At 41.0% G+C, this 27905-nt stretch overlaps 1 protein-coding gene across 1 annotated transcript in view; it reads left to right on the top strand.

Annotated features, from left to right (window-relative positions):
• ctbp1l (C-terminal binding protein 1-like) overlaps positions 1 to 27905 on the top strand; it is a 68329-nt gene that overhangs the window by 20854 nt on the left and 19570 nt on the right. Inside the window, exons 4-8 of the mRNA XM_030779898.1 lie at positions 2249 to 2403; positions 7220 to 7364; positions 18057 to 18263; positions 19281 to 19495; positions 21568 to 21698. Coding sequence (XP_030635758.1) covers positions 2249 to 2403; positions 7220 to 7364; positions 18057 to 18263; positions 19281 to 19495; positions 21568 to 21698 — 853 coding nt within the window. The remainder of the gene's footprint in view (positions 1 to 2248; positions 2404 to 7219; positions 7365 to 18056; positions 18264 to 19280; positions 19496 to 21567; positions 21699 to 27905) is intronic.

Raw genomic sequence — 27905 nt, 5'->3', positions numbered from 1 at the left:
TTTCCCCATTCATTTTCAATGGGAAAAATAAGCAATTAAAATGGCAATTAAAAACAAGCAACTTTTCGAGAAAGTAATTGCAGTAAATGCCAAAGATTAAGGTGTCTCACCAAATTAAGTTTTTCTTCTCTTTCTTAGTTGGTTCATGTGGTACGATAAAAATTGAAAATGTGTGTGATTACAAACTGAAATGGCAGTGACCGACAAATGAGATTTCATAACTGGCTTGTGTTGTAAGCCTAAATATTGTCGAATGGCTAACTCCGTTTACGGAGCTTATTGATGTTTCCTTGTGACTTTACAAACATTCAGTCATGTACTAGCTGTCTTCCATCACTTCGCTGAGCAAAGGACCATTGAAACCAACTACTGACTGCTGCTGTGTGCAATCCGTCGTTGTACCACTAGAGACCTTAAACTATCCCCATTCATTTTCAATAGGAAAATGAGCAATTAAAAACAGCAATGGGGGAAAAAAGTGGACTTATCAATGAGTTGTACACAATCACACTACACAGCATTAGGACGGCCCTGTTACCACTGCAATGGAATCGATATTGTGAAAACCGCAGGAGTACATACGGTCAGAAAAACGACCAGAATAAACATAATAATAATCCCTCGTCTCACCACTAGGGCAAGAAGACCATTAAGAGAGAGCAGAAACCTGGCCAAAACTGCAATACAAAGAGAATGCGAATAATGGAAAGAGGAAAAATGATGCAAGGACATGGTCAGTGGACATTAAATCACAGTATATCAGAGTGGTTAGCTGTCAGCCTGTGGTCTCACACACAACCTCTTTGTCCCCTGCTCCCTGCAATTGATTTTGTTTCAGTTGACATTGTATTGATGGCAGATGTTAGGCATTGAGTATCTTTTGTTTATCAGTTCATCTGCCTTTTCACTATCCATTAAGTGGTGTAATTGTTCTTTTCATGCACTTTTGTACAGTTATGGTTACAGACTCTCCACCTCATTACACTCATATTTTGAGTGTAATTCATTTGCCAAAATGAGACAAAACAAACAATGAACTAATCTAAAGATGAATTTGGCTGATAGCATTATTATTTTTGTTATTATTATTATTTTGTTCAGATTTTCTATAGATACCGTAATAATATCGTTATTGTGCATTCTTTTGGCCATGTATAGTGAATAATCATGTAGTGAAAATCTGATATCATGACAACCCTAATCGAGATATATATTGCGCATCGCAATACAGCCTAAAAATATTGCGATATTATCTGTAGGCCATATCGCCCAGCCCTAACAGACACACACACACACAAAGTTAAAAAAAAAAAAAAATCCATTATCAAACCAAATCCCTATTGTTGTCAGAACCCACAAGACATACAAAACGTTTCCTGCGCTGTTACCTCAGCTGTAATGTACAACATGAAAACAACAAAACAATGTACCTGTACGAAACCACCACCATTACTGCTGATAATTTTGTTAGGCTTCTCTTACTTTAGTGCACTGACCAGTCCACATTTTCCAAGGGAGCTTGCCCCAAAAAATATGTAAATGTTTTTTGCCTTTGAACCAATGTTGAAGGATGGCATCGGTGACCCCTGAGCCATGTATCTTGTCTTTTGTGTGTTCTTAGGCTTGATAGCAATGTTGTAAACACACTGTAAAAGGGCCCTTGAATATTGTTCACTTGTAACAGTCAGTCAGATAAATACAGTGATTTTTGGCATTGTTAGGTAAACAGTTTTGACACATTATTTGTGAATGATACTTAGAAGAGCAATGCATTGTCTAATTCTATGAATGTATGAGAACCCTCCTGATTTGTGAACCAATAATTCAGAAAATTGGACAGCACCCATCTTTTTTAGATGTTCCTCTACTTTGCGGCAAGTTGGTTCATTCTTCTTGGGGACCCCTGCTGTGTAGAGACCTTGAAGCTATTTTGTTCAAATTTGTCTCCCATGTGCAGATCAGTCTTGAATTTTAAGGCAAAAGCACAGCTGGACTTTTACACTCTGGAGGTAGAATTGAATATTACTGTTTTAGTTGGTATGGTGTATGTTAGACCTGCAACGTAGTGTGCTAGCTTTAGAAGGGTTAGGGATGTGCCAAATTTGATGGAGTAAATTTTGATTGATACATTCATAGTCTAGGAATGTTATTAGAGAGTAACCTAGTGATTGGAGAGCTGGATCCAGAGTATTTTCCTGATTTTTTTTTTTACTGAATAAATGGTAACTGAGCTGATTTGGATCTTCAGGCATACGCCCCCCCATACTGAACGGGCCAATGCATCCCCGACCACTGGTGGCACTGTTGGATGGACGGGACTGCACTGTGGAGATGCCCATTCTGAAAGATGTGGCAACCGTGGCCTTCTGTGATGCCCAGTCCACTCAAGAAATTCATGAAAAGGTATGTGAAATGTTACCCTTCTTACCCTTCCTCACACATGGCTGCCTCAGGCTTCTCTCTTTGAATGAGTACCTCTGCGTGCAGGTAAAGCGGAAATTGAAGTAATTGTTAACTGGTCACTTAGTGTTTCCAGTGGAACAAGAGGTTTGGTGTGGGGGCAATGTGACCCGGGGGGTGGGAGGGGGGCAGTTGATTTTGAGGGGGCAGCTGATTTTAATTTAGTCTTAGCTTTAGTCTTTTGACTGAAATACATATTCTTTTTAGTCAACAAAAACTAGGCAAGTTTTAGTAAAATTTTAGTCAAATGCATTTGTCACATTTTTGTCAATTTGCTTTTTTTTTTTTAAATTAAATCTTAGCAGTGATTTCATCAAGCACACAGATATTCTTAGGCTTGCTATTGGTATGCACAATTAACGTTACCAAGTGAACAAGAAAACAGCCGTCTGCTTCTAACAAAGTGAAGCCTTTAAGCTGATTTCTAAATCTGAACTTTTAGTATGTATTTCTTGCAGATGCGTCTTCATATGCCTCTTAAGCTTTTTTTCCCACAGATTTTACACCCACATTGTTTGCCGTGCATTTTATTTTCAGTTGTATTGTAGCTGAAACGTGTCACAAATTGGTTCTTTTTCTTCTGAGAGTAGCCATGATATGAGTTGCCAACAGCATTGCCAGATGGAAAATGTTAAAGTATTGTACCAGTGGCTTAAAATGATTGTACTTTGAGGGAAATTATCGTATGTGAGTCATAACCAATAGAACAAATCTGTAAATATGTAATTTCAGAGAACATGTACTTACTGAGACGAACGACTTTTTGATACCGCCTACAAGCCACACTATTTAAAAACAAACTTTAGCTGCGTCCAAAACCACATACTACATACTGCACGCTAAAGTTGCATTGAAGTACGTACTGCAGCAGTACGCACTAAAGGATTGTGGACAGAAAGTACGCTAGAATTTGGACGCACTAATGAGATAATCAAATTCCGGCACATTTTTGCACATGAGCTTTATAATCGCGGTTTAATGACAACTGCATGTAAACAGACACTGCTGTACATTTAAAAACCCTACTGCACCAACATGTTACTTACGGCAACTTTCCTCTCTTTTATTAATACTAAGACTTCTAACATTTAAATGTATAATGGTGTAAAAAACGTTTACGGAAAGTTTAAAAGATTCCTGACAGCTATTTATTTACACACAGACAAATATTTTTAGTAATTTTAACACAGCTTCTTAAGATCTGTACAGTGGTTGTCCCTTACACTTGAAAATCTTCTCAGTCACAAATGACTGCGTCAGAAACACCCCTTTTTTCCATGTGGCCTTGTGGGATTGAAAAGTGTCCAGTGCTCGCATACTTCGTTTTTCCAACAGAAGTAGTATGACATCCGGGTACTATTCACATACTACTCTATGCTTACTATGTATTTGAATGTACTACTAATGGTGGCGTACTGTTTTGACGTACTATTTAGTACATTAGTATGCGGTTTTGGACGCAGCATTTGCCTCTCTCCTATCCTCACCTTCCTGTACTCAGCAGTCAGCATTTTTTTTTTATTACTGTTTTCACGTGGATGCAGCAGTAAGCTATATCTAGTGCCAACTCTCTTCATATGAGCGGGCACTCATTTGACCAGCTTATTTAACTTGTAATGTCATAACGGTAACCGCGTTGCACTGGATAAATAGTATGCTGGCCTGTAAGTTACTGCACTCAATATAAAATACCCCAAATTTCTGATTTGTAAAAAAGATTTGACTAATGGTTAAGTTAACGACAGCATGTGAGTTCATTATCACAACAAGAATGAATGGCTGGAGTGTGAAAAGAGATGTGTAAACACAGACGTAGGACCCATATTTTACTATCCTGACCCTGTTGGGAAATGAATTAAAATGAGAGAGCCTAGCCCTAGACTGATTACAACTACTAATGCTAAGTGTAACAGAATGATCAAATTATGGTACATCATGGGACTTTTGTCATTATTGAGCGGCAAAATTAGTGCAGAAGTTCGATAATAATCGTAGCGTTAGTTAAAATGTTTAATGTTTGACTTCGTTTCGTTAGTATTCATCAACGAAAGTGGTAAGGTGCATTTTTATTTAGTTATCGTCTCGTTTTCGTTGTGGAAAAAAGTTCATTGACAAGCATTTTTCGTCACAGTTTTCGTCGACGAAATTAACACTGGTGTGTTGCTTACATAAACAGAACATTCCTATAAAATGATGGATAGATTAATTAAGAATATTTTCATTTATATATATTTGTTTTACACAGACATTTTGTAGGCTATTTGAAACTAACAGTTTGAAATATGGTACAACCAAGGCTTCAAACTTGGAATATTAGGCCAATCTGGGTCCCATCCAAACTTCTTATGTTCTTTTTTTGTCTCATCTTTCTCTCTTTCATCTGCCCTCTCCTGTTCTGCTCCCCTTGCCTGAACACCTTCCTCTCATTGCCTCCTCTCTTTTCTCCCTGACCTCTATCTTCCATCCCTAATCCATGTTCCCCCTCTGTCTATGGAGGTAAACAAACACTTAATAATTATATGACTTAACACAGGCCAGTTATTTTTCAGTGACGGTTATAACTACGTTTTTTAGCGGTTGCTAAATTAAGTCCTCAACAGTTTGCCTGTCTCCAGTGCTTCACTCAACAACATAACAGCAGCATAACTGCACCTGTGTATGTGACTCAGTCCAACTCAATGGGTTTGTTGTGGGAAGTGAGTCTCTCCCAATGTGTGAGAGAAGTACCAGCACGTTGCCGTAGCCACAGAAAAGTGTATGCCATTAGCGGTAGTCACGTTGCTTTAGTAAGCCATAAAGTGTGTAGATAAGCTCAGGTTGCTGTGGAAGCCCTAAGATGCCATGAATTTACATGTAATTTAGATTCTGTTTTCTCGTGATAGCGTGTCATTTTTCCTTGTTTTCTTAAGATTTCGACTTATTTATGTCATTGTCACAAAATAACGAAACTTTGTTTTCTCAGGATAACAACATAATTAATTTGAGATCTTGAGAAAACCACTGTTTTCCCATAAATAACAAAATCAAAGTCAAGTGGCCTGTGCTTTGCTATATGTTGTTCAATGTAACCAAGTACAGGAGAAAGAGTAGCTGCGTTTCAGTGCGCTCTCTCTCAAACTTTTAGAAATGGATGAACCGTTCAATGCTGCACTGAGGGAGAGAAGGACACCCAAGGAGAACCTCGCTAGAATGGTGCAGGACAAGGTAGCAAGATTGTTTTCCTGAGATCTCGAATTAATTATGTCGTCATCTCGAGAAAACAAAGTTTCATTATTTCAGGATAATGACGTAAATAAGTCGAGCTCTCATGAAAACAGAGAAAAATAACATCTTATAATGAGACAATTGAATCTAAATTAAATGTAAATTCATGGCATCTTAGGGCTTCCATCGGTTGCAGTAGGCCTGTAGTAGTTACTGAAAGGCTGTTAGCCCACTGAAAGGGAAGAGAGCCAGGATAAGAGCTAAGCTAACACAGCTTGGACCTAAGAGAGCTAGGAGAGAGATGTGTCATCGCCCCCCACCTAAATTGCTGCTCTCTTTACCTACCTCGTTTGTTTTTCTTTTCCTCGGAAAATCCCTAAGTTAGTTCATTTTATTAGAGCTTTATAAGAACGTCTGCTAAATGACAATGTACATGGCCTATTAGTGCCGTTAACCAACTGAATTCTGCGATGTGTGCACGGGGGGCGGGAGCGGGAATTGGGCTTCTCAGACGAGTCACCAAGGCGTTGGATTAAATGACTGATTGGTTGGATTGATTTTTTTTTTTTTTTTTTTTTGCTGTGGTGGCAAGATTTTAGCGTGGCATGCTGCCATGGAGAAATGCTACCAGTGGAAACAGAGTCACTGTTATTGCTCATACATGAGTATCACACAGATGAAATGTCTCAACCAGAATCACCAGGATCCCCCTACTGTTGGACTAGGTGCTTTTTTAACATTTTGTTAATAAATCAGGCAAGAGGTACATGGATTTTTTTTTCTTGTGAGTATCTGTGGTTGGATCTACAGGACAGATGGTTTCTTTGGCACTATCATCTATAGCAGGGGTGGGCAAATCCAATCCTGGAGGGCCGGTGTCCTGCCGGTTTTTGTTTTCACCTCTTAGCTACCTGTTGATTTTCACTTTGAAAACAGGTGTGCATGCTCTTCAGCCAATCAGAGACTGTATTTAGTTGGTTGACAAGAAAAACAGCAGGACCATGGCCCTCCAGGACCGGATTTGCCCACCTCTGATCTATAGAATGGATGGGTTCTCTGGCACTATAATCTATAGGATGGTTATATCTTTAATCTGATGAGTTTTCATTAGTCATACTTGTCTGAGTATAAGGGTTACGGCTATGCATCACATTATGCTATGCATAGTGTGATGTAGTTGACAGTGACTTATGGTTTTCATGTTGCAAAATATGGCATATCCTGGGAGATGTTTCATGATGCATATATGCATTGTATTTTGGAGTACCTCACCTATGTATGTCACTTGTTTTCCCTCCTACATTAAAGCGTCATTCCATCTCTCTTAAATCATCTCTCATTAGATGTAGCTTTCTTTATGAAACAGGCTTTTGTGTCTCAGTCAGACAGCTAACAACAACAAACCACAACTAAATGTACAGTTGCCATTCACTTCAGGATAACCAGCAAGACAGAGTTTTCACATAGAACTGGCCATTTTGTCCCCCTTTTTATGAAGATGTTGCGTCTCAGTGTTTAAGTGTCATGTTTGTGCTAAAGGTGCTTTCTGCTGCAGGTGCTGAATGAGGCGGTGGCGGCTCTGCTTTATCATACCATTACTCTGTCGCGTGATGATCTGGACAAGTTCAAAGGACTCCGGGTCATAGTGAGAATTGGCAGTGGCTTCGACAATGTTGACATCAAAGCAGCTGCAGAGCTTGGTAGGTTCTTATTGCTCCTCGGGATGTCCTTTTATGGGTGTGAGGCTTAAATAGGGATGGGAATTGATAAGATTTTATCGATATCAATGCCATTATAAATTCTTCCTATCGGTCCGATTCTTTATCAATTCCCTTATCGATTCCTGATCAATTTTCTGCGTGGAAAAAGTAGGCCTACACAGGTTTTCAGTATCAATGCAGCTGCTGTCTGCTGTCTTGAACACTCAGATAAAATAAAATAAAATAAAATAAATAAATTACAGTGATCCTTTTCTTAAAAGGATGTAACTTAAAAACAAATGTAAAACTGACTGATAAAATAAACAGTTCCTCTTTAGAAAGATAGGCATGTATGTGTAGTAAAATTTGAATAAATTACCGTACCCCTAATCAAAAGGAAATAATGCTGTGTTTCATTCACAGTCAGAGGTCAGAATTTCCCAGCTGAAATTTCCAATTTCTGACCTCCAAGCATTCCATTACACCAAACGTAAGCAAAAAACATGGCTGACCGTCACAAGCTGGTGTTTTTTTGGCAAGTGTTTAGACAACTGAACTGTCAGCAGTGCAGCCTCCTTACATATATAAACGAAACAGAGGAGGAAAAATAACTCATGAGGTAACAGACGCCATCATACATTTTATTTTCCGACACTTTTATACTTGGAAATGTATCTAAAAATTCCATTCACTAGCCTAATACAAATACAGTAGTCAACAAATACATCCTACCCCCCCCTATTGATTGAAATGTCAATAGAGGTTGTTTACTATAACCAGCGACTTAATAACATTGGCAACATATTTTGACATCAATTTACATGCAGAACTGGTTTTACTATATGATAGTATGCGTGGGTGACATAAAGGGAGGGGGGGGGGTGGCCAATGCCCCCTAAAATGTTTGTCTACTCACTTTAATTATCTAGTGTTTACATTTGTTAAAACTATATTGTCGTTGTTGGGCAGAAACCTCATATGTCCAAAACTGTTACTTTTCAGGAAATAAAAAAAACCCTGTGTTAAATTAATTGAACACCGCTTCGTCAAAGTTGGTGCTGCCTCTTTATGTATGGTCAGGTATTTGCATGTGTCAATACATTAGCAATATTTTATCAAAATCGAGCTCAAATGGAGTAATGAGGTTTTTGGCCAGTGAATGTCGAGATGTCGCTATGAACAGGCTACTGAAGACAGTACTGGCTATGGCTGGATGGTAAATGCCAGACTAATCTTCACCCCAACATACCGTGATTTGCCGGCACTCTTCTCTGCTCCCACATATCTCAGGCCTCAAATACATAAAACGTTAGCCTTTATAGATTTCGTGTTTCTTGAGTAAAGAGAACACTACATATTCAAACAACCAGTTCTTTATTTAGCCTGACATTCCAAACAACCAGAGACTGTGTCCAAACAACTGCCTACTACTATTGTGTATTCTTCTACAGTTGAGTGAAGGATCCAATGGAGTTATGATATTTAGTCACAAACTCTTTTTAATACTTAATTGGTTAAATATTTTGTACTTTGATTATTTATTTGAAAAATATAGGTTTTTACTTCAGATAAATGTAGGTTTTTACTTCAGATAAATGTCGGTTATTTTATATTTAGGTTATTTTATTTTACTGATGTAGACCCAAGTATATAGTTCCTATATAGCTCCTACTTAGATGGCGGTGCGTGCAGACGCAGCGGCTTCACGCGGACCAAAGAAAACAGTGTTTTTGTTGTCTAATGTGTCTGACAATATGGAAAAGAAAGCCAGCTTTTCTGGGAATCACAGCTACAACTCACAAGAACTGTTTGACATCGGAAAAAAGACCACACACGACCAGTCACCCACTTATTTGGATGATCTGCGCTGCCTCGGCTTGCTACACGATCCCGTCCCCATAGCTACAGAACATCCCCCAACGGCTACCCGCCTGAGGAAGCGCCGGAAGCGTGGGGTGCGTGGAGGCATTCGTGCCAGGCTAAAGGCTAATACATCCAGACCAGCTGTCCCATCCATCACACTCGCAAACGTACGCTCTCTAGAAAACAAACTAGACTGCATACGGCTCCGACGGACATCTCAGAGTGAAACGACGAACTGCTGTATCTTTGTCTTCACAGAAACTTGGCTACATAGCTACATTCCGGACACAGCCATTCAGCTCAATGGATTAGCATGCTACCGAGCCGACAGGGCATCCTCCTTGTCTGGTAAGACCCGCGGTGGTGGCTTGTGTGTCTACTTTAACAAGGAGTGGTGTGCGAATGCTACGATGGTTTTTAAACACTGCTCTCCAGTCGTAGAATTCGCTATTGTTAGATGCAGACCGTTCTATTTGCCGCGAGAATTCATTGCTGTTGTTATTGTGGCCGTGTATTTGCCCCTGAGCGCCAATGCCTCAGAGGCACTGTGTGAACTACACAACGGCATCAATGTGCAACCAACCGCTCACCCCGATGGATTTTTCATCATTGCTGGGGACTTCAATCACGCAAACCTACGAACTGTACTACCCAAATTTCACCAACATGTAAACTTTACCACCAGGGAAAACAACATGCTAGACCTCATTTACACTAATGAGAAGAATGCATACAGAGCACTCCCCCGCCCCCACCTCGGAAACTCAGACCACATCTCTGTTATGCTAATTCCAGCATACAGGCCACTTCTGAAAACTGCAAAACCGGTTCAGCGACAGATCAGAGTCTGCCCAGAGGGGTCTGTCTCAGCTCTTCAGGACTGCTTTGAGCGCACTGATTGGGGCATGTTCAAAGTGGCAGCATCCTTCGGTGAACACATCGATCTGGAGGAATACACAGAGACAGTGACGGCCTACATCAACAAGTGCGTACAGTCACCAAAACCATCTCCTCACAGGCCAACCAGAAGCCATGGCTGACAGCAGAAGTCTGGGCACTGCTGAGGACCTGGAATGATGCATTCAGATCTGATGATAAGTCAGCCCTCAAGACAGCACAGGCCAACCTGTCGCGTGGCATCAGGGAGGCGAAAAGACAGTATGCTCAAAAAATCAACAGCCACTTCACTAACAGCAAAGATGCACGGCATCTGTGGAAGGGAATCCAGACCCTCACTGACTACAAGCCTCCTCCTACTCAGACCTGTAGCAATGACCCCACCCTCCCAGATGCACTGAATGACTTCTCCGCACGGTATGAAAGACTGAACAACGTGCTGGCGGTAAAAACTTCCACCCGGACGGATGACCAGGTTCTGCAGGTGACTGCAGACGAAGTGAGAAAGACCCTCTCCAGAGTCAACCCACGAAAAGCTGTGGGACCGGACAGAATCCCAGGCTGAGCCATCAGGGACTGTGCTGAGCAGCTGGCAGATGTTCTCGCTGACATCTTCAACATCTCGCTGTTCCAGGCAGTCGTCCCCACGTGTTTCAAGTCTACTACCATCATACCAGTGCCTAAGAGGTCCCCCATGTCCTGCCACAATGACTACCGCCCCATTGCGCTGACTCCCATCATCATGAAGTGCTTTGAGAGGCTGGTCATGAAACACATCAAGTCCAGCCTGCCCTCTACACTGGACCCCCTCCAGTTTGCATACCGCGCCAACCGCTCCGCAGAAGATGCCATAACCTCTGCCCTCCACCCAGCCCTGTCCCACCTGGAGAGAAAGAACAGCCATGTGAGGATGCTGTTCATTGACTTCAGCTCAGCTTTTAACGCAATCATACCTCAACAACTGATAGAAAAGCTGAGCCGGCTGGGCCTTCACACCTCTGTCTGCAACTGGGTGCTTGACTTCCTCACGAAGAGGCGACAGTCAGTCCAAATTGGCAGCATCACCTCCAGGTCCATCACACCGAGCACTGGCACTCCACAAGGCTGTGTGCTCAGTCTGCTCCTGTTCACCCTGCTGACCCACGACTGCACAGCATCATCCACCTCCAACCTCATCATTAAGTTTGCTGACCACACTACATTAGTAGGGCTCATCAGCAACAACTATGAATCTCTATACAGAGCAGAATTGGACCGACTGGCAGCGTGGTGCAAAGTCAACAACCTCTTCCTAAATATAGGGAAAACTAAGGAGGCCATCATTGACTTCAGAAAGACCAGCACCCACCATACCCCCCTGACCATCGATGGTACGGACGTAGAGAGAGTCAGCAGCGCTAAGTTCTTGGGAGTGCACATCACAGAAGACCTCTCCTGGTCCTCACATGTCACTGCGCTCTCCAAGAAGGCCCAGCAGCGTCTCCACTTCCTGCGGCGCCTGAAGAAGGCGAGTCTCCCCCCATCCATCCTCACCACATTCTACAGAGGCACCATAGAGAGCAATCTTACTAGCTGTATCACTGTCTGGCATGGAAACTGCAAAGCCTGCGATCGCAAGTGCCTGCAGCGGATAGTGAAGACCGCTGAAAAGATCATAGGAACTGCTCTCCCATCCATACAGGCCATCTACAATGCACGGTGCACCCGAAAGGCCCTCAGCATCGTGAAGGACCCTAGCCACCCCTCTCACATCCACTTCACCCGCCTACCCTCTGGCAGGAGGTACTGGAGCATCTGTGCTGCCTCCACCAGACTATGCAGCAGTTTCTTTCCTCAGGCTGTGAGGTTCCTCAACAGCTTGAACACTTTCTGACATCTCCTTTGCACAATAAACTGCACAACTGCACAATCAATTGCACTAACACCCCATACAACTCACCTACCTACCTGCACAATGCCAATGCTGTTGCCAGTAATTCACTGTCCGTGTCAGTAATTCACTGTCCGTGTCAGGTGTTATGTCTGTAGGTGTTATGTCATGTTATGTCTAGGTTTGAAATATGTAGTTTTTTTTTGTTTTTTTTTTGTAGAAGTTTTTTACTTTTTTACTTACTTACTTAGTACTTCTTTACCCAGTACTTTCTGTCTTTACTTAGTACTTCTGTTTTACTCAGTACTTCTGTTGTCATATTTATTACCCCCCTGCCCCCCCCACCCTCCCCTCAGTACTTATTTTGCTTACTGTGCGTATTTATTGTTTTATGTGGCACTGTGGTCCTTGTGTAACGCAGTCTTGTTCCCCTGTATGTATGAGTCATGCATATGTGGAAATGACAATAAAAGCAGTCTGAGTTGACCATACACCCCCCCCCCCCCCCGACATACACCTCAAATGTCGCCCATGGTAGTATGTATTATTTTAATTAAATACAGGCAAACATACTGTACGTTGCCTTTTAGTTGATGGTTTACCATTTACACTGCACCTCCATGGGTGCTGCCATTGTTGTGTGACGTCAGACAACTGCTTCTCCATGAGGTCGGGGTAGATGGATTTGCCCCGAGTTCACAAGTAGGAACTCCAGCTTTGAGTGGTGTTCCATTGCACTTTTTGTAGTAGAAGGTCGGAAAATCTGGAACGCAGCATAAGCTTGCCGCGCCGGTTTGACCTACTTATACCTAGAAGCGCCGAGTGCCGGTCATTTGACCGCTGTGACTACCTACTAGGAGCGTCGTGCTAGTTTTACCTACTTAAAGCGCGGCTAGGCGGTCAAATGACCGCCGAGTCATTAGACAAGGACACTGTTACTGACACATAATGATCGCTAGATGGCGCTTCTTGCACAAAGCAAATAGTTTGCTTACAAGATCAACTCGCGTTCGGCCAATGTATCATTCATTTCAGTGTTAGCAGTCGATTATTATTTCATTAGAACGTTTGTTGTCCAGCCCTTCCATCATTCAACATAATGTTTTGATTATTTATTTGTGGCAACCGTCTTTTCAAAGGCATAAATTCCGGAAGAAGTCTTGATCAAATTCGACTGAGAAAACCATCTGAACAAGACTAGTTCAGGCAACCTTTTCATAGTATTTGTTTTTTAACATTTAATCTTCTACCTTGGAGAATTAGTTTATTATACGGGATGTCACACACGTTGCGAGTTAGACTGCGGTTGGTCTGTAAATGCGTAGCCCGACTGTATCAACATTCAGTTGTCGACTGACAATGATCACGTCGTTGCCCCTAGTGATTAATTTATTGTAAGGGCACGGTCCAGGAAGTGCAAAAATCAGAGACAATTGTGATTGTAAGTTAACTGTTGTAGGGAGCGATTACAGATTTGAACATTCTAATTGTTGGGCGAAATGTCGGGTGACGGAGTAAGCTATAAACTGGACTCTATACTTACTCAATAGAACAACCTATCGGAATGACAAGACAGGCAGTAATTGGTTGAGAATTACAATGCGTGTAAATCAAAACTCGTGAAAGTTTAGAGTGTGAGACTGCTTTGGGTGGCGCTGGAGGAGTAGACTAAAGCGTTTCAGTTCCGAATTCGTCGGTCTCCGTGAAATTATTGTTTGTACCCCACAATAAGCCCAGCCGAGTATATCAAGCTTTACACTTGCATTTTAATAAATGAATTATCTACCACAACTAACAGATCATTCTATGCCATGATAGAAGCAAACACCACGACTTTTCAAGGCATTCAGTGGGCTATGAGAAGCCTAACACCTAGCCTGCCAAGCAACCTACGAGTAACACCTCCCAACCCCCTCCCAATAAAGTGCCATAGTCTATTGTTAGTCTCCCGCACTAGAATGATTTGGCCAAAACTAGTTCATACCACGAGTAGCCTACCACCGTCTATCATGAGTCGCAGCTAAATGTAATTCCACACATGTAATAGAAAATATAGGCACCGCTTGGAAATGAATAAATATACATGAATGTTGTTTTTACAAAATATGTATGTCGCAATGGATTTTCGTAAACAAAGCTGTGTCAGGTGTGTAGGCTTTTAGAGTAAATAACGTAGTATAAGATGGCCGAATTTTTACCATTTATTGAAACTAAATTACAGCACGAAAAAAGCCCTTCTTTTTGGTAAATCGACAGCTGTGTTGTTTATTTACAGTAAATACTTAAGAAAGAATTAAATATACATTACACACGACAGATACGCGAGATAGTGCATTTCACTGTATACACTAAGTACATAAACAGATAAAGTACTTTTCAAGCTATTTAGTATCGTGTGTGTCGGGATGCTGTAACCACTATTACACAGCCTGTCCAAGTAGGGAATGTTGTACCTCGATGTTTTGTGTTCCCAATTCAAGTGGAGAGATATTCGACCGACAGCCTAGAACAATAGCCTAGGTGTGATCCCAACCCCCTCCCAACGGCCGCGTCATGAATCACTTGGTCAACCAACTCAGAAGTTCCCTTCAACGTAGACCAAAAGATTGTTTGCCAGTGCCAACGAGGTGAAGAAATTTTCGGCCTACTGCCGGCCTAATGTCATCTTTCCCTAGATAGAGAATTGCGCTCAACATGTATTTTGTTTCAACGTCAGCGGCCACCCAGAATTTAATAGCAAATTAGTTTAATGGCCATGTTCTGTGTAAAACGACACAGTAACAACTTGATAGATAACAGTTGTTCATCTACAGTTATGTTCTCACTAGGTGTGTAAGAAGCAATACTTTATCGAAAATCTAATTTATCTGTCACAAGGTGGGCAGCCCTTGCATTCTTGTCATCAAAGCGCAGATAGCGCATGATATCGTGGAATCTCTGTCGAGACATCCGTCTCTGAAAATGGGATTTCCCACGTTAGCAGACCAGTAGTCGTCAGGGTTTATGATTTTACCGCCCGTAATACCTCCCAAATCAAGGAGACCTGCAGTTTGAACTTATTTTCGATCATCATTTCGATCAGTTTCTGCTTCAGAGTATTTCTGAATCTTTCACCACATTTCTGTGTCAGTCAAACACACTAAACTGCCCAATGGACTTGTAATATTGTCCTTGGCATAACATGTGGGCCCTGGGGTTTCTTTCATGATATTGCACTCTCGCGCCAGCAGTTTGTTCAATCCATACTGTGCCGTCTCTTGCGTAGGGTGTTATTATATTGAATGAATTAGCATTCGCAAAATTCCTGCTCACTATCTAAGTCATATAATAATTAGTTATGCCCCTCTAAGTGAAACAAAAATCCGTTTATTATACGTTTGTCCACTTTACAAAACATTTGCATTTTAATACTGTAAATTATTTTTGCAGCTCTAAAATAATGTAATGTCATGACATGAGAATAAAGCTTACCCTAGTTTACACACGAACTATCAGTCATATGATGACTAATTACGCACGGTTCAAGTAGGCTAGTGCAAAAATCAGTGACAATTGATACGCCCATGTAGGCCTACATGAAACAAAAATGCGCTTCATAGTTATTAAATTGTCGTCATTTTTGCACATTATGTAATATTAATGTATGACTCTTATAACTCTCGATATATATATATATATATATATATATATATATATATATAAAAAACCCTCATATATATATATAGCGCAAGGGTTCGCTCGTCTTTATATATATATATAAAGACGAGCGAACCCTTGCGCCATAAATATATATCAGGGTTCTATATATATTAATATATATATATATATAAATATATATATATATATATCGAGAGTTAGACTTATCGAGAGTCTTTATATATGTATATATAGACGAGCGAACCCTTGCGCCATCTGCTGCGAGAAAAGAGAATCGCAGCCTTGAAAGGCAGGAAACAACATGGCCGAACGCGAGGCTGACAGCAGTTTCACAGAATTAGAAGCAAAATAGCTTTAAATTAGCTTGTACCGGGGTGATTTTGAAAATTTAAGGATACTGGGTGATAAAATGCACAAATCTAGGAAAAGTCATGAAAGGACGGTTCTGAAATTTGACCGAGTGCAAAGATTTTATTTTTTTTTGGGTCACTGCGGTCAAATGACCGGCGCTCGGCACTTCTAGGTATAAGTAGGTCAAACCAGCACGGCGCTTCTAGTAAGACGTCACAGCGGTCAAATGACCGGCGCTCGGCGCTTCTAGTGTTAATAACCAGTAAGTTCTGCAAGCCAGAATCACTGAATTTGAAGTACGCTTAGGGTATAGCAGCACTTGACTATGTGGTGTCCCAGACCATTCTGAAGGTCCCTCCTGGTCCCTGTTTATGGAAAATGTGATTAATAAAGAGTTTGAAGACAAATCATGAGCCTCACCTAGTCTGCTTGTTGCTGCAATGAAAGACACATGCATGCAGAGTATGGATAGTGAACTGCAATGCTCTTTTTTTCTTTTTTTTTTGGCTCTTTTTTTTCTTTGAGGGGCCCCACCTTGTGGCCAGTGCCCCCTCAGTTCTAAAGATGATATGCCATCTTTAACATTGCATGTCTAGTCAGAGAATGGCTGTTCACTGTGTGACAGTTATTGGTGTCCATGTTTTTGATTTTCTTTTTATTTCTTGAAGTCTGGAATGTCACAAGCATAGGAATTTTTTGTGGGTAAGATCAATACATTATGAACACGATCATGTACTGTCACTAAATGTGAATGAGGTAAATAACCATGTCAAAATGAGCAAAATGATTGCCAAGCTGAAATGGGAGAAGATAAATATAGCTTTTTGGCAAATAAACCATTTATCATGCACATGAGAAGCTAAAGGGAATAGGTTCTAGAAATACATATTTTCTTCATATGAAAATGGTAACAAAAGTGGAACGTAGTACTTATCTGAAATGCTTTTATCTTTGAACTGGAACTATCAGAGCTAAGGGACAAAGGTGTTAGGTTTGTTTTGGTAAAGGGTAAAGGAGTTTGCTTTTTTAATGTTAATGCTCCCCTTGGGATTGACAGCTTTTTTCAGAAGGTGTCTGAATAGCATCACAAATAAATGGTATTTGTGCTTGATACTGTAGTGTGCATCTGAATCCTACATTAGATTAGATACAGTTAACCAGACAAGGAGAAAGAGTGCCTCCGAAAAACAGCCAAACACTGATATTGCAAGACTTTGGAAAATAGAAAATGGATGCAAGGGATGACTTGCATAAATCACTCTCCATCCTGTCCAACACACTGTCTACCCCAGATTTCATTTCTTTGTTTATAATAGCGATCTGCTCGTATTGAAAGACTATTTAATAGATCAGACCTCCTAGACCATTCTTAGCTTTATTTAACATTACAATCTAGACAGTAAACTGAGAAACACTGGTGGAGCCTTAATGTTGAAATGTTGAATGATCTTATGTTGGGAGCTGCAGTGGTCATAGAACTGAGTACATTCTTGCAGGACAATGGTAATGGAGATGTCAACCTTGTTATACTAAGGGATGCAGCCAAAGCATTTCTCAGAGGCAAGATCATAGCTAGAACTGCACTTGTAAGAGAGAGAAAAGCTAAGAAACCATTAGAGCTGCAACAATGCCTTTGGGATTTGGAAAGAGCACACAAGATATATAAGGGTCCCTCTGTCCTATTGCAAATGAGACCAGTCAAGCAGGAAAGCTGCACAACCATGAACTTTGGGCCTCCAAAAACAGCAAGAAGAAAGTACAGTTTAAGATTAGAGATCCCATTGTGAATAAGCTAACCAGTAATTTGAATAGTATTCAGAAATCATTTGAAACCTGTTGAATATCTCCATAGCCAGGCAAGCTAATGAACATACAATTGAACGGTTTTTAAACTCTTTAGACCACCTCTTTTGGATGGATCTCATGGACTAAGTAGTGACAGTCCATGAGAGAATCAGTGCCTCTTTGCCTTGGGTCTGTTTTAATTCTACCTTAAATTAACAGGTTCTATTGACAATTAATTGGAGGACAATTTTTCCTCTTGTGTACGTCAGGCATAGCTGTGTGTAACGTGCCAGCCTCGTCTGTGGAAGAGACAGCTGACACTTCTTTGTGTCTGATCCTCAACCTGTATCGTCGCGTCACCTGGATGCACCAGGCCCTGCGTGAAGGAACAAGAGCCTCCAGTGTTGAGCAGATTAGGGAGGTGGCAGGAGGTGCTGCTCGCATCCGGGGAGAGACGCTGGGCATCATTGGCCTCGGTGAGTATGGTACATTCTTCTTACAAGAAAACAGATACTACTTGTAAAACACTTCCAAAGCCCTTGTGAGCACACAGATGTGATAGCAAGGCAAACACAGCAGATGTTTAATGATGGCAGTCAATGTTCAGATGTAGTTCGCTTTTTGCTTTGGACACTGAAATGGTAATGAATTGCACAAAAATGTATTGTCAGGTCCTCAGTCCCAGTTACTCTACTGGTTAATCTGTAATGATATTTTTTATGATATCATTTGTAAACACACAAAAATATGGTAAGATCCCTTATAAACCCAGTTTTAAGCCCAGACCCTGTTTGAAAATGCAAGTTCATTTGTTAATAGCCTGTAATAAATCGCCTACTTAAACTGTGGTCAGAATAAGCAAAGTTAAAACCCAGACAAGCCCCAAGCTCTGTAGAAAAAAACATAAATGGAATTACTCTGCTGGTTCTCTTGTTGATGGCCAGAGCTGGGCTGAAAGACTTTAAGCACAATTCTAGAACAGTTAAGGAGTGCCTTAAGACAAACTGATATTAAATGTATGCCCTTTTCTTTTCAATAAATTCTTGTCTGAAAAAAATTATTTCATCCCTTATAGACTCACCAGTTCTTTTGAAAAATGAGGCTGATGTCTTGCAAAAGAATAATGAGTGTTTATTTTATGCGTTTGTGGTGCTGTTAGTTGCTTAATAATGCTTACTAAATAGGGATAGATGGTGAAATAAGAGAACAAAGTGTATTGAGTGTAGCACATAGTGTATTGAATTGTTGTAGCACGTAGTGTATAATAAAATGTAAAGACTTGCAGTATTACAGTGACAGTGTACCGAGTGATCAGTGCCAATTCCTTCCACTGTTTACAAGTAAAATATTTGCAAAGTGACCATGGAGACTTTGTGGAAGCATTTGGCCTTGCTGTTTTATTATATGATGGTGGCAGCATCAGTGTTCTGTCAGGGCTTGAGCATGGGGGCTGAACAGGTGCATCATTCCCTAAAGATGCTTGTCTCCCTCAGGGCGTGTTGGCCAGGCCGTGGCTCTCAGGGCCAAGGCCTTTGGCTTTGGTGTGATCTTCTATGACCCTTACCTGCCTGATGGTGTGGAGAGATCACTTGGTCTTCAGCGCATGGCTACCCTACAGGACCTGCTCATCCACTCGGACTGTGTGTCCCTACACTGTAGCCTGAATGAACACAATCACCACCTTATCAATGACTTTACCATCAAACAGGTCAGGAGCATAAACTCACGTTTTTTCATCACATTTTTTGTATTACATGTGTAGTGCGTAAATTAAGTATATGACTTACACTGGTAATACATACATCACTATTTTTTAGGCTACAAAATATAAAATTGGATTTTAATCTTTTCTATCAAGAAGAAATAGTGATTTACCTTCATCTTGAACATGGTTGTTTATGGGGCATGCTTAACAGTAGGTTGATATTTGTACAGTGGGGTATAGTAACAAAGTAGAAATATTTTATTACTTAAGTATGTTTTCAGAATATTGCTTTGCTCGAGTATAAATGTTTGTCATCTTTTAGTCTTACTTCACTGCTTTTTTCAAAACCAAATGGCTGCTTTTGTGCCAATTCATTACCCCAAACACCCTTGTTAGATTATTAAATCAACAATACAAAAAAACTACTAATTCACAAAAACACTCAGTGAATCATTAAGCTAAATGGCATCCTCCCAGAGACTAGATTAGCATCCTTGAGGTTACTATGGTTATTGTTGAGTTTCATGAATATGCCCCGGCAGTGTAAATATTTGGGTGATAACTTTTGCCCCCACTGTGTAAAAAATTGGGGCATTTACAAAATGTTGGGGCACTTTTAAAAAATAGTAAAAAAATAATTAAAAAAAAAAATAGTAAAAAATAGTAATTAGCGCATAAAATTGATGTTTTTAATATGAAATGAGCCCAGATCAAAATCCATACAGTAATCACCACCTTCTGCCAATATGAGTAAATAAAAAGCATACTACTGCTGTTCTGAAGAGAAGTGTGCAATAAGTGTGCAATCATCTGTATGTGTATAGAACACCATCTCTATGTGTGAGAGAAAGTAGGAGACAGTTCTAACTATTTGGGCTTTTATTTAGCTCTTGATAGCGTTTGTATATGTATAATGCATTAGTTTATAGATAAACTGAAAACTTCATCAGTTTTTCAAAGGAACTAGTTTATGGTCTTTTTTAAAACATCCTCTTTAGAAACTGAAGATCTATTAAAAATATTTGGGAAAACAAAAGGCAGTGTTTCACAACTGTAAATGCAAACTGGTAATCGTACAAACAACAACATTAACAAAATTGAATTCAAGTGACAACACTGCAGATTGCTGCAGTAATAGCCATTTAACATTAAATTATTCAATAAGTGAATCACAGCAACCAGTCATACTTCATGGGCTTCTCAAATGGAGTTCTGTTCATACTATACATGGGTTTCACAGTCAGAGTCACACTCTGTCACCTGTTTCCATTGCTGCTGTTGGTACAGCTGATTTAGAGGGCTGTGCCCTTTTCCCCTATGGTTTTGATGTTGGGCGCCTTTGTCTTTGATTCTGCTATGATTTTTTTCTTTCCAGTCTTGTGTCCGGAAAGATTTTATTTTACCGGACAAATTTGAAACTTACCGGTCATGTTTCAGTAACAGTCTATGTAACAAACGCAAATATAATGTACACGTAGGTTGATAAAAGAATGATAGCCTATAACAAGTTTGACTATTTAATGAACAGTAACGATTAAGCTAAACAAACAATAACAATTGAGGAAAACTTTAACATTAGCCGCTAAAATGTAGGCTATTACGAAACATCTTTAACCTGTAACATCTGTAGCCTATTTAAAAAAAGGCTAGGCCTACATGGCATCAAATGTAGCCTGTAGGCCACCAGGTAATATTTTATTTTCTCCTTTTTTTAATTATGGCAAAGTCCTCTGCTGCCGACTTCAAATCAAAAGTGTACAATGTGTCTTTGCAGCTTGCAATGCGCATAAGTTGTGTCACTCTCTCCTCTTCCAGACGACCCCACAGCGCCGTCTTAATTCGATTCGTTAAAGCTATGTTTTGTGCAAGCATTATCACCAGACATTTTGACTTGCAAATTTTCAATTTATTGTTTTTCTGGAAATTTTACCATTTTTTTCATTGGTTACTTTAACTTTTAGTGGAGTAATTTTTCATAAGTATCTCTACCTTTACTCAAGTATGGTGCTTGGATACTTTATGCAACACTGGCCCTGCCTCTGTGCACCTGGGTGAATCTTTACGTTATATTTCAGATGCGTCAGGGGGCATTTCTTGTGAATACAGCCCGAGGGGGTCTGGTGGATGAGAAAGCTCTGGCCCAGGCACTGAAAGAGGGAAGAATACGAGGGGCCGCGCTGGATGTTCATGAGACTGAGCCCTTCAGGTATTTCAGACATTCTCATAAAGACAGTGTGATACATTAGTCTGCGGATTTGTATTAATCTTTATTGTAGCCTGGGACTCTGCTTCCCTGACTTTTTCATGTTGCATGTTTTCCAGTAACTCACTTTGTTGCTTACTATGGGAGTGGGTTGTGGAAATAAAATTGGGTTTTAAATGCCATTAAACTCTTCATGTAGTCATTCAAACACTAAATTTACCTGTGAAGATCAGTTCATCACATGATATTAAACAGATATTAATGTACAGTTAAGCCCAAAATTATTCATATCCATGCCAGATTTGGATTTATAGTGAATTTTTATTTGGTTGCAAATGACAAACAGGTGAGACGGTAAGACATTGCATTAATGATAAATTTTAACTATTTCTATGTTTTTTTACATTTTTACTAAAAAGGACATGTCAAAAATTATTCAAACCCCCTGAAATTGTCGTAACTTTTTTGAGAAAATGCAAGCTCCTATACCATTCCAAATGGTCCTAGATTACTTTCAGATTATGCGTTGCACTGTGGCCACTTGAAAACATGTGGATATGGCTTAACAATTTCAAGGGGTATGAATAATTTTGGACATGGCCTTTTTAGTAAAAAGGTAAAAAAAAAGAAAAAAGTAGAAATAGTTCATTTATCATTAACATCTTTGACTCAACGTCTTACCATTTTTTTGTCACTTGTTTGTCATTTCCAGCGAGAGCAAACCTATTGATCAAGTAAAAATTCACTATAAATCCATATCTGGCATGGGTATGAATAATTTTGGGCTTAACTTTACATGTTCACTTTAGACTCCTCAGTGATATTGACAGGATATTAAACAGCTATTAACATACACGTTCACTTTAGACTCTCTATATGTGACAAGTGAACATTTCACTCATACCACCCAGCTCTGTTTATGTGGGCTGCCAGCATACACAGTGATGTGAATATAACATTTGCAGCAATAACCCAGTTAAGAGAACGGTTTTAATTGAGACACATTGGCTGGTTTGGCTGGTCAGAGCTCAGCAAGTGTTTGCGCTAATGTGTAAAGGAAAAAGCAGTGGACCAGTGACATGAATGCTTCAAATGCTGGATGGTATTTTCACCACTTACCCAGTGGTAGCTTTTTATGCTTCATTTTCCTGATCTTTGTCTATGTAGCTCTTCTGTGGCTGCAGTATTCTGCACTCTCTAGCAAGTTAAGTGTAGTGTTGATAAAATAGCTTACGGCCTTTTACTGTCTGCAGACCTTTATTATTGCATGATGTCGTGCTAAGGGTATAGGGAAATTCTGGTTAATGGTGTACTGTGAATATTAGATTTAAAACTAATATCACTTAGCTGTAAGCATAACCTTGTTTCAGAACCTGAACCCAGTGAAATTACAGTTTTCTGCAAACCTCTATTTATGGCTCAGCGGTATGAAAACTGAACCTAGAAATTATTCAAAATAACTCATCAGCCTTAACATATATTAAATAATAGCATTAAATTAGCAAGTACAATAATACTCTTCAAATTCAGTACTTCTATAGCTAAGTTCCTTGATCACCACATTCAGTAACTTGGAAATACTTTATCATGTACTCAAAGAGTAGGAATACGAACGTGCACGTTTATTACAAAGATCAAATTCAATGGTACAGAATGAATCTAATGTTGAATAAATTGTGATTCAGGTGGAATTAAGGCGGATCTGCTATACACGCACATACAACAGCATCTAAACTACTCACAAGAAGACAAACAGCTGATGTTAGACAATAACAATATCCTCATTACCTACAGTATGTATGAATGAACAACTATGCAAGTATGAGGTATTACTCATGAAGAGGCACGCTTAACCAAAAGAACCATCTGAGTGATGTTCTAGTGTAGTTACTTACACACAAAAGGGTAGTGAGGGAAGGAGAGAAAAGGGATGAGGAAGAAGAGGAGCAGGCCCAGCCACGCTCAGGTATGAGAGACCGGAGTTACCCAGGTTGGCAGTGGGAGACCATGAGCGAGACTTCTTGTCGGTGCTGAGAAGTCTTTTAGCGTTGCAGTGAGCCTGGGCCAATTCTTCGCGGAGATGAGCAGGTCAGAACAGTTGGACTACGTTACGGTTGGGACAACCGGAGCTCAACTGGAGCTGAAGCTGAACTGCAGCTTAGCTGAACCAATCTGAACTGCAGCTTAGCTGAAAGTTGAACTGAAGGATAGCAGGAGGTCTGGCGTTTTATCTCATTTGCAGATGGGGGAGTACTGCTATCTTTTTTGGGGTGTCTCTGCTTGAAGGGAGGAGACGCTCCTTGGAACCCTACTGAGGGATAGAAAGGGTCAAGGAAGGGTGAAAAGAGATATAAAGGGTCAAGGACTGGTGACAAGTGATAAAAAGGTCAGGGAAGGGTGAATAGAGATAGAAAGGGTCAAGTAGAGAGGGAGAACAGGGGCGCATGGGGAAAGTCTGTGCAATGTTTAACCTCAGAATCAAGTTTCAAGTTTAAGTTTATTTAGAGCCCAATATCACTGTTTACAGTCTCAAAGGGCTTTACATGCCCACAGGATTACAACAAAACAGAGCAGGGTGGCACCCCCTGACTTGATCCTCATAGCGGGCAAGAAAAAACTCCTCAAAAAACCCAGACGTTAGGGAAAAATAGGAGAAATCTTGAGAAGGACCACAAAGAGAGGAGACCCCTTCTAGGCCAGCCAGGCGTGCAGTAGGTGCCAGCCCAGAGGGCAAATTACAAAACAACACAGTGATAATAAAATGAAAACACAACTAGTAGGTAGTATGAAGAATGACAAGACAGCATGGGGCTCAGTTGGGGTGGACGGCACAGCTGTAGCAGCGCAGGAGGACACGAAGCCGCAGCAGCCATCGGGATGACGGTGAAGAGAGATGACATGGAGGGTGGGGGGGGTGGGGGGGGCACACCTAAGAGAAAGTAGCCACATTCACGCCAGACACTCATGCTCAAACTGATGAGCCACAGCCATGCAGGAGAAGAGGGAGGGAAGGAGAGCATTATTGGAGTAGCGGCACTTAACAGATGAAATAAGAAAAATAATTTTATAGATAATTTTGTATTGAAAGTTGCAAGAGTAGTAGCTGAGGAGGGCGCAGGAGGAGCAGGGCCACGCGGGGGGAGCAGGGCCAGGGACAGCAGGGCACAAAGTCATTCAGCCGGCCAGGGGAAGGTGCCACATCCAGGAAGGAGGCGCAGACATCGACCACTCACACAAAGAGAAGAGAGCAGGTTAATGACAGAAACTGACCAGGTTAAGATAAGAGCAGAGGAGAGGGAGGAGAGAGAGAAGATGAGAGGTATCTAAGCCGGCAACTACTAAGCTAAACTATGCCAGGAGAGACTACAGCAGAGACTGAGCTTTACCGGATGATTAGTTTGAGATTATGCTATCATATGACACGGAGAATAAATGAGTCTTAAGTTTGGTTTTAAAGGTAGCAAGAGAGTTTGCCTTTTTAATATCTATAGGTAGGCTGTTCCAGAGAAAGGGTGCGCGGTAGGCAAAGGCGCGATGGCCAGCAGACTTCCTTTTAACTTTTGGAACAACCAATAATTTAGCAGCCTGAGAGCGCAGGGTGTGGGGGGGGTCGTAGAGTGTAATTAAATCAGAAAGATAGGCCGGTGCAAGCCCATGGAGAATTTTAAATGTTAATAGGAGGACTTTAAAATCAGCCCTCATGTGAATTGGGAGCCAGTGAAGGGAAGCCAGGACGGGAGTGATGTGATCGAACTTCCTAGTTCGGGTCAGGATTCTGGCAGCAGCATTCTGGACGAGCTGAAGACTTCTGGTGCTAGAGGCGGGCAAACCAGAGTACAGAGCATTACAGTAGTCGAGGCGAGACGTGACAAATGCATGGACAATGGTTTCTGCATCAGCTAAACATAGTAGGGCCCTAATTTTGGCGATATTGCGGAGATGATAAAAGGCCGTTTTGGTAGTATGCTGGATATGAGTGACAAGCGAGAGACTAGAGTCAAAGATCACACCAAGGTTTTTAGCTGTAGAATTTTGCGAGAGAATGCAGTTGTCAAATTTTAATTTAAGATTATTAAAAAGATGCTTGTGCGCAGGGGGTCCAATGACTAGCATTTCTGTCTTACCTGCGTTAAGCATCAGGAAGTTTGAGGACATCCAATCTTTAATGGCACAGAGGCACGCCTCAAGGTTGGCCAATTCAGAGCGGTCACTGTGCTTGATTGGTAAGTAGATCTGAGTATCATCAGCATAGCAGTGGAAGTTAATGTGATAGCTGCGAATAATGTCTCCAAGAGGGAGCATGTAGATAGAGAAAAGGAGAGGGCCAAGGACCGCCCCCTGAGGGACACCACAGTTAAGCTCTCGATACTCAGATGTCACATTATTGTGGTGGACACACTGCTTTCTCTCTGAGAGATAAGATTTTAACCAGGAGAGCGCCAGGCCACGGATGCCAGTTTGATTTTCCAGGTGCTTTAACAGTATGGTGTGATCGACTGTGTCGAATGCTGCACTCAGATTGAGAAGAATAAGTATTGAGGTATCACCAGCATCCATGACTAGTAATACATCATTAGTCACTTTAGTTAATGCGGTTTCAGTGGAATGAAAACGCCTAAAGCCTGACTGAAACACTTCAAAGAGGCTGTTGGAGGACATATATGCGATGAGTTGCGCAGCAACAATTTTTTCGAGTATTTTAGAAAGAAACGGGAGATTAGAGATTGGTCTATAATTATTCAAGCTTTCTGGGTCGAGGTTAGGTCTTTTAAGTAGGGGGCTAATCACGGCTGTTTTAAAAGCAGAGGGTAGAACGCCCGACTTAATTGACAAATTTAAAAGGTTGAGGATTGTAGGGCCGAGGACCGAGAAAAGTTCTATGTAAAGTTTAGGAGGTAGGGGATCGAGCAGGGAAAAGGCTGGTTTAGCGGAGTGCACCAGTTTGGAGAGCGCGTCTAGGGAGATAGGCTCAAATTGAATTAAAGTGTGCACATCCTGATTAGGCTCTGGGGCAGCGATGGGGAGTATACCGGCGCATTGATTTTGCTGACTGTTTTGAATATCACAACGGATTAAGTCTATTTTTTGTGAGAAAAATTTGACAAAGTCGCATGCGGTAATAGAACTGGATTGAGGGGAGTGATTCTGGGTCAATTTTGATACTGTATCAAATAAAAATCTCGGGTTGTTTTTATTGAGATTAATTATTCTTGAGTAATAGGCGGATTTGGCTGTGGCGAGGGCGCATTTATAGGCTATCAAGCTATCATGCCAGGCGAGGCGGAAGACCTCCAGTTTAGTGGCGCGCCAGTTTCGTTCAAAGCTTCTGCACGCTTGCTTCAATACACGTGTATCGTTATTAAACCAGGGTGTTATATGTTTACGCCTATTTTTTAGCGTTAGTGGTGCTACCGTATCTAAAGCATTGCGGAGGGTACAGTTTCGTTCAAAGACCCTTGTTGATCATCGAGAGAGGTGAGGGCAGCGGGAAGTAAGTTAGCTAGTGCGGCAGTGGTGGAAGCATTAATGCGGCAGCAGCGTCGAACCACAGTAGAGACTACAGGGGGAGAGGGGAGCGTGACCTGGAAGGTAACAAGAAAATGGTCAGATAAGGCAGTGGAATAGGGAGAAACAACCACATGAGAGACGGTTAGGCCGCGAGCTAGAATAAGATCTAAGGTGTTGCCATTGGAATGAGTGGGCTCGCAGACGTATTGGTTGAAGCCAAAAGTGTCTAAAATGAACTTAAATGCTTTATTAAGAGAATCAGAGCTGTCATTGATGTGGATATTAAAATCCCCCATTATAAGGATTTTATCCGTAGTTATAATGCTAGAGATCAATTCAGCGAAATCATCGAGAAATTGACTATAGGGCCCAGGGGGCTGATAGATCACTACTATGAGGAAGGGAGAGGTAGAGCAGGATTGTTTCAGAGAGAGCAGCTCAAAGGAGGCAAAATTTGGTGTATTAAAGATGCTAGGCGAGAATTCAGCGTTATAAATTAAGGCTACACCCCCACCTTTCTTCGCTGCTCGAGCAGCATGTGAAAAGGAATAATTGGGGGGGTGAGGCTTCATTTAAAGAAAAATAAACATCTGGCTTCAACCAAGTTTCACACAAACCCATCATGTCAAGGCTAAGATCAGTAATAAGATCGCTGACCAGCAAGGCCTTGTGGGAGAGTGATCTAATATTAATAAAACCGAA

Source organism: Chanos chanos, chromosome 7 (genome assembly GCF_902362185.1).
Source record: "Chanos chanos chromosome 7, fChaCha1.1, whole genome shotgun sequence".
NCBI lineage: Eukaryota > Metazoa > Chordata > Actinopteri > Gonorynchiformes > Chanidae > Chanos > Chanos chanos.
Note: the sequence above shows the minus strand (reverse complement) of the source record. Positions and strands in the feature narration are given on the sequence as shown.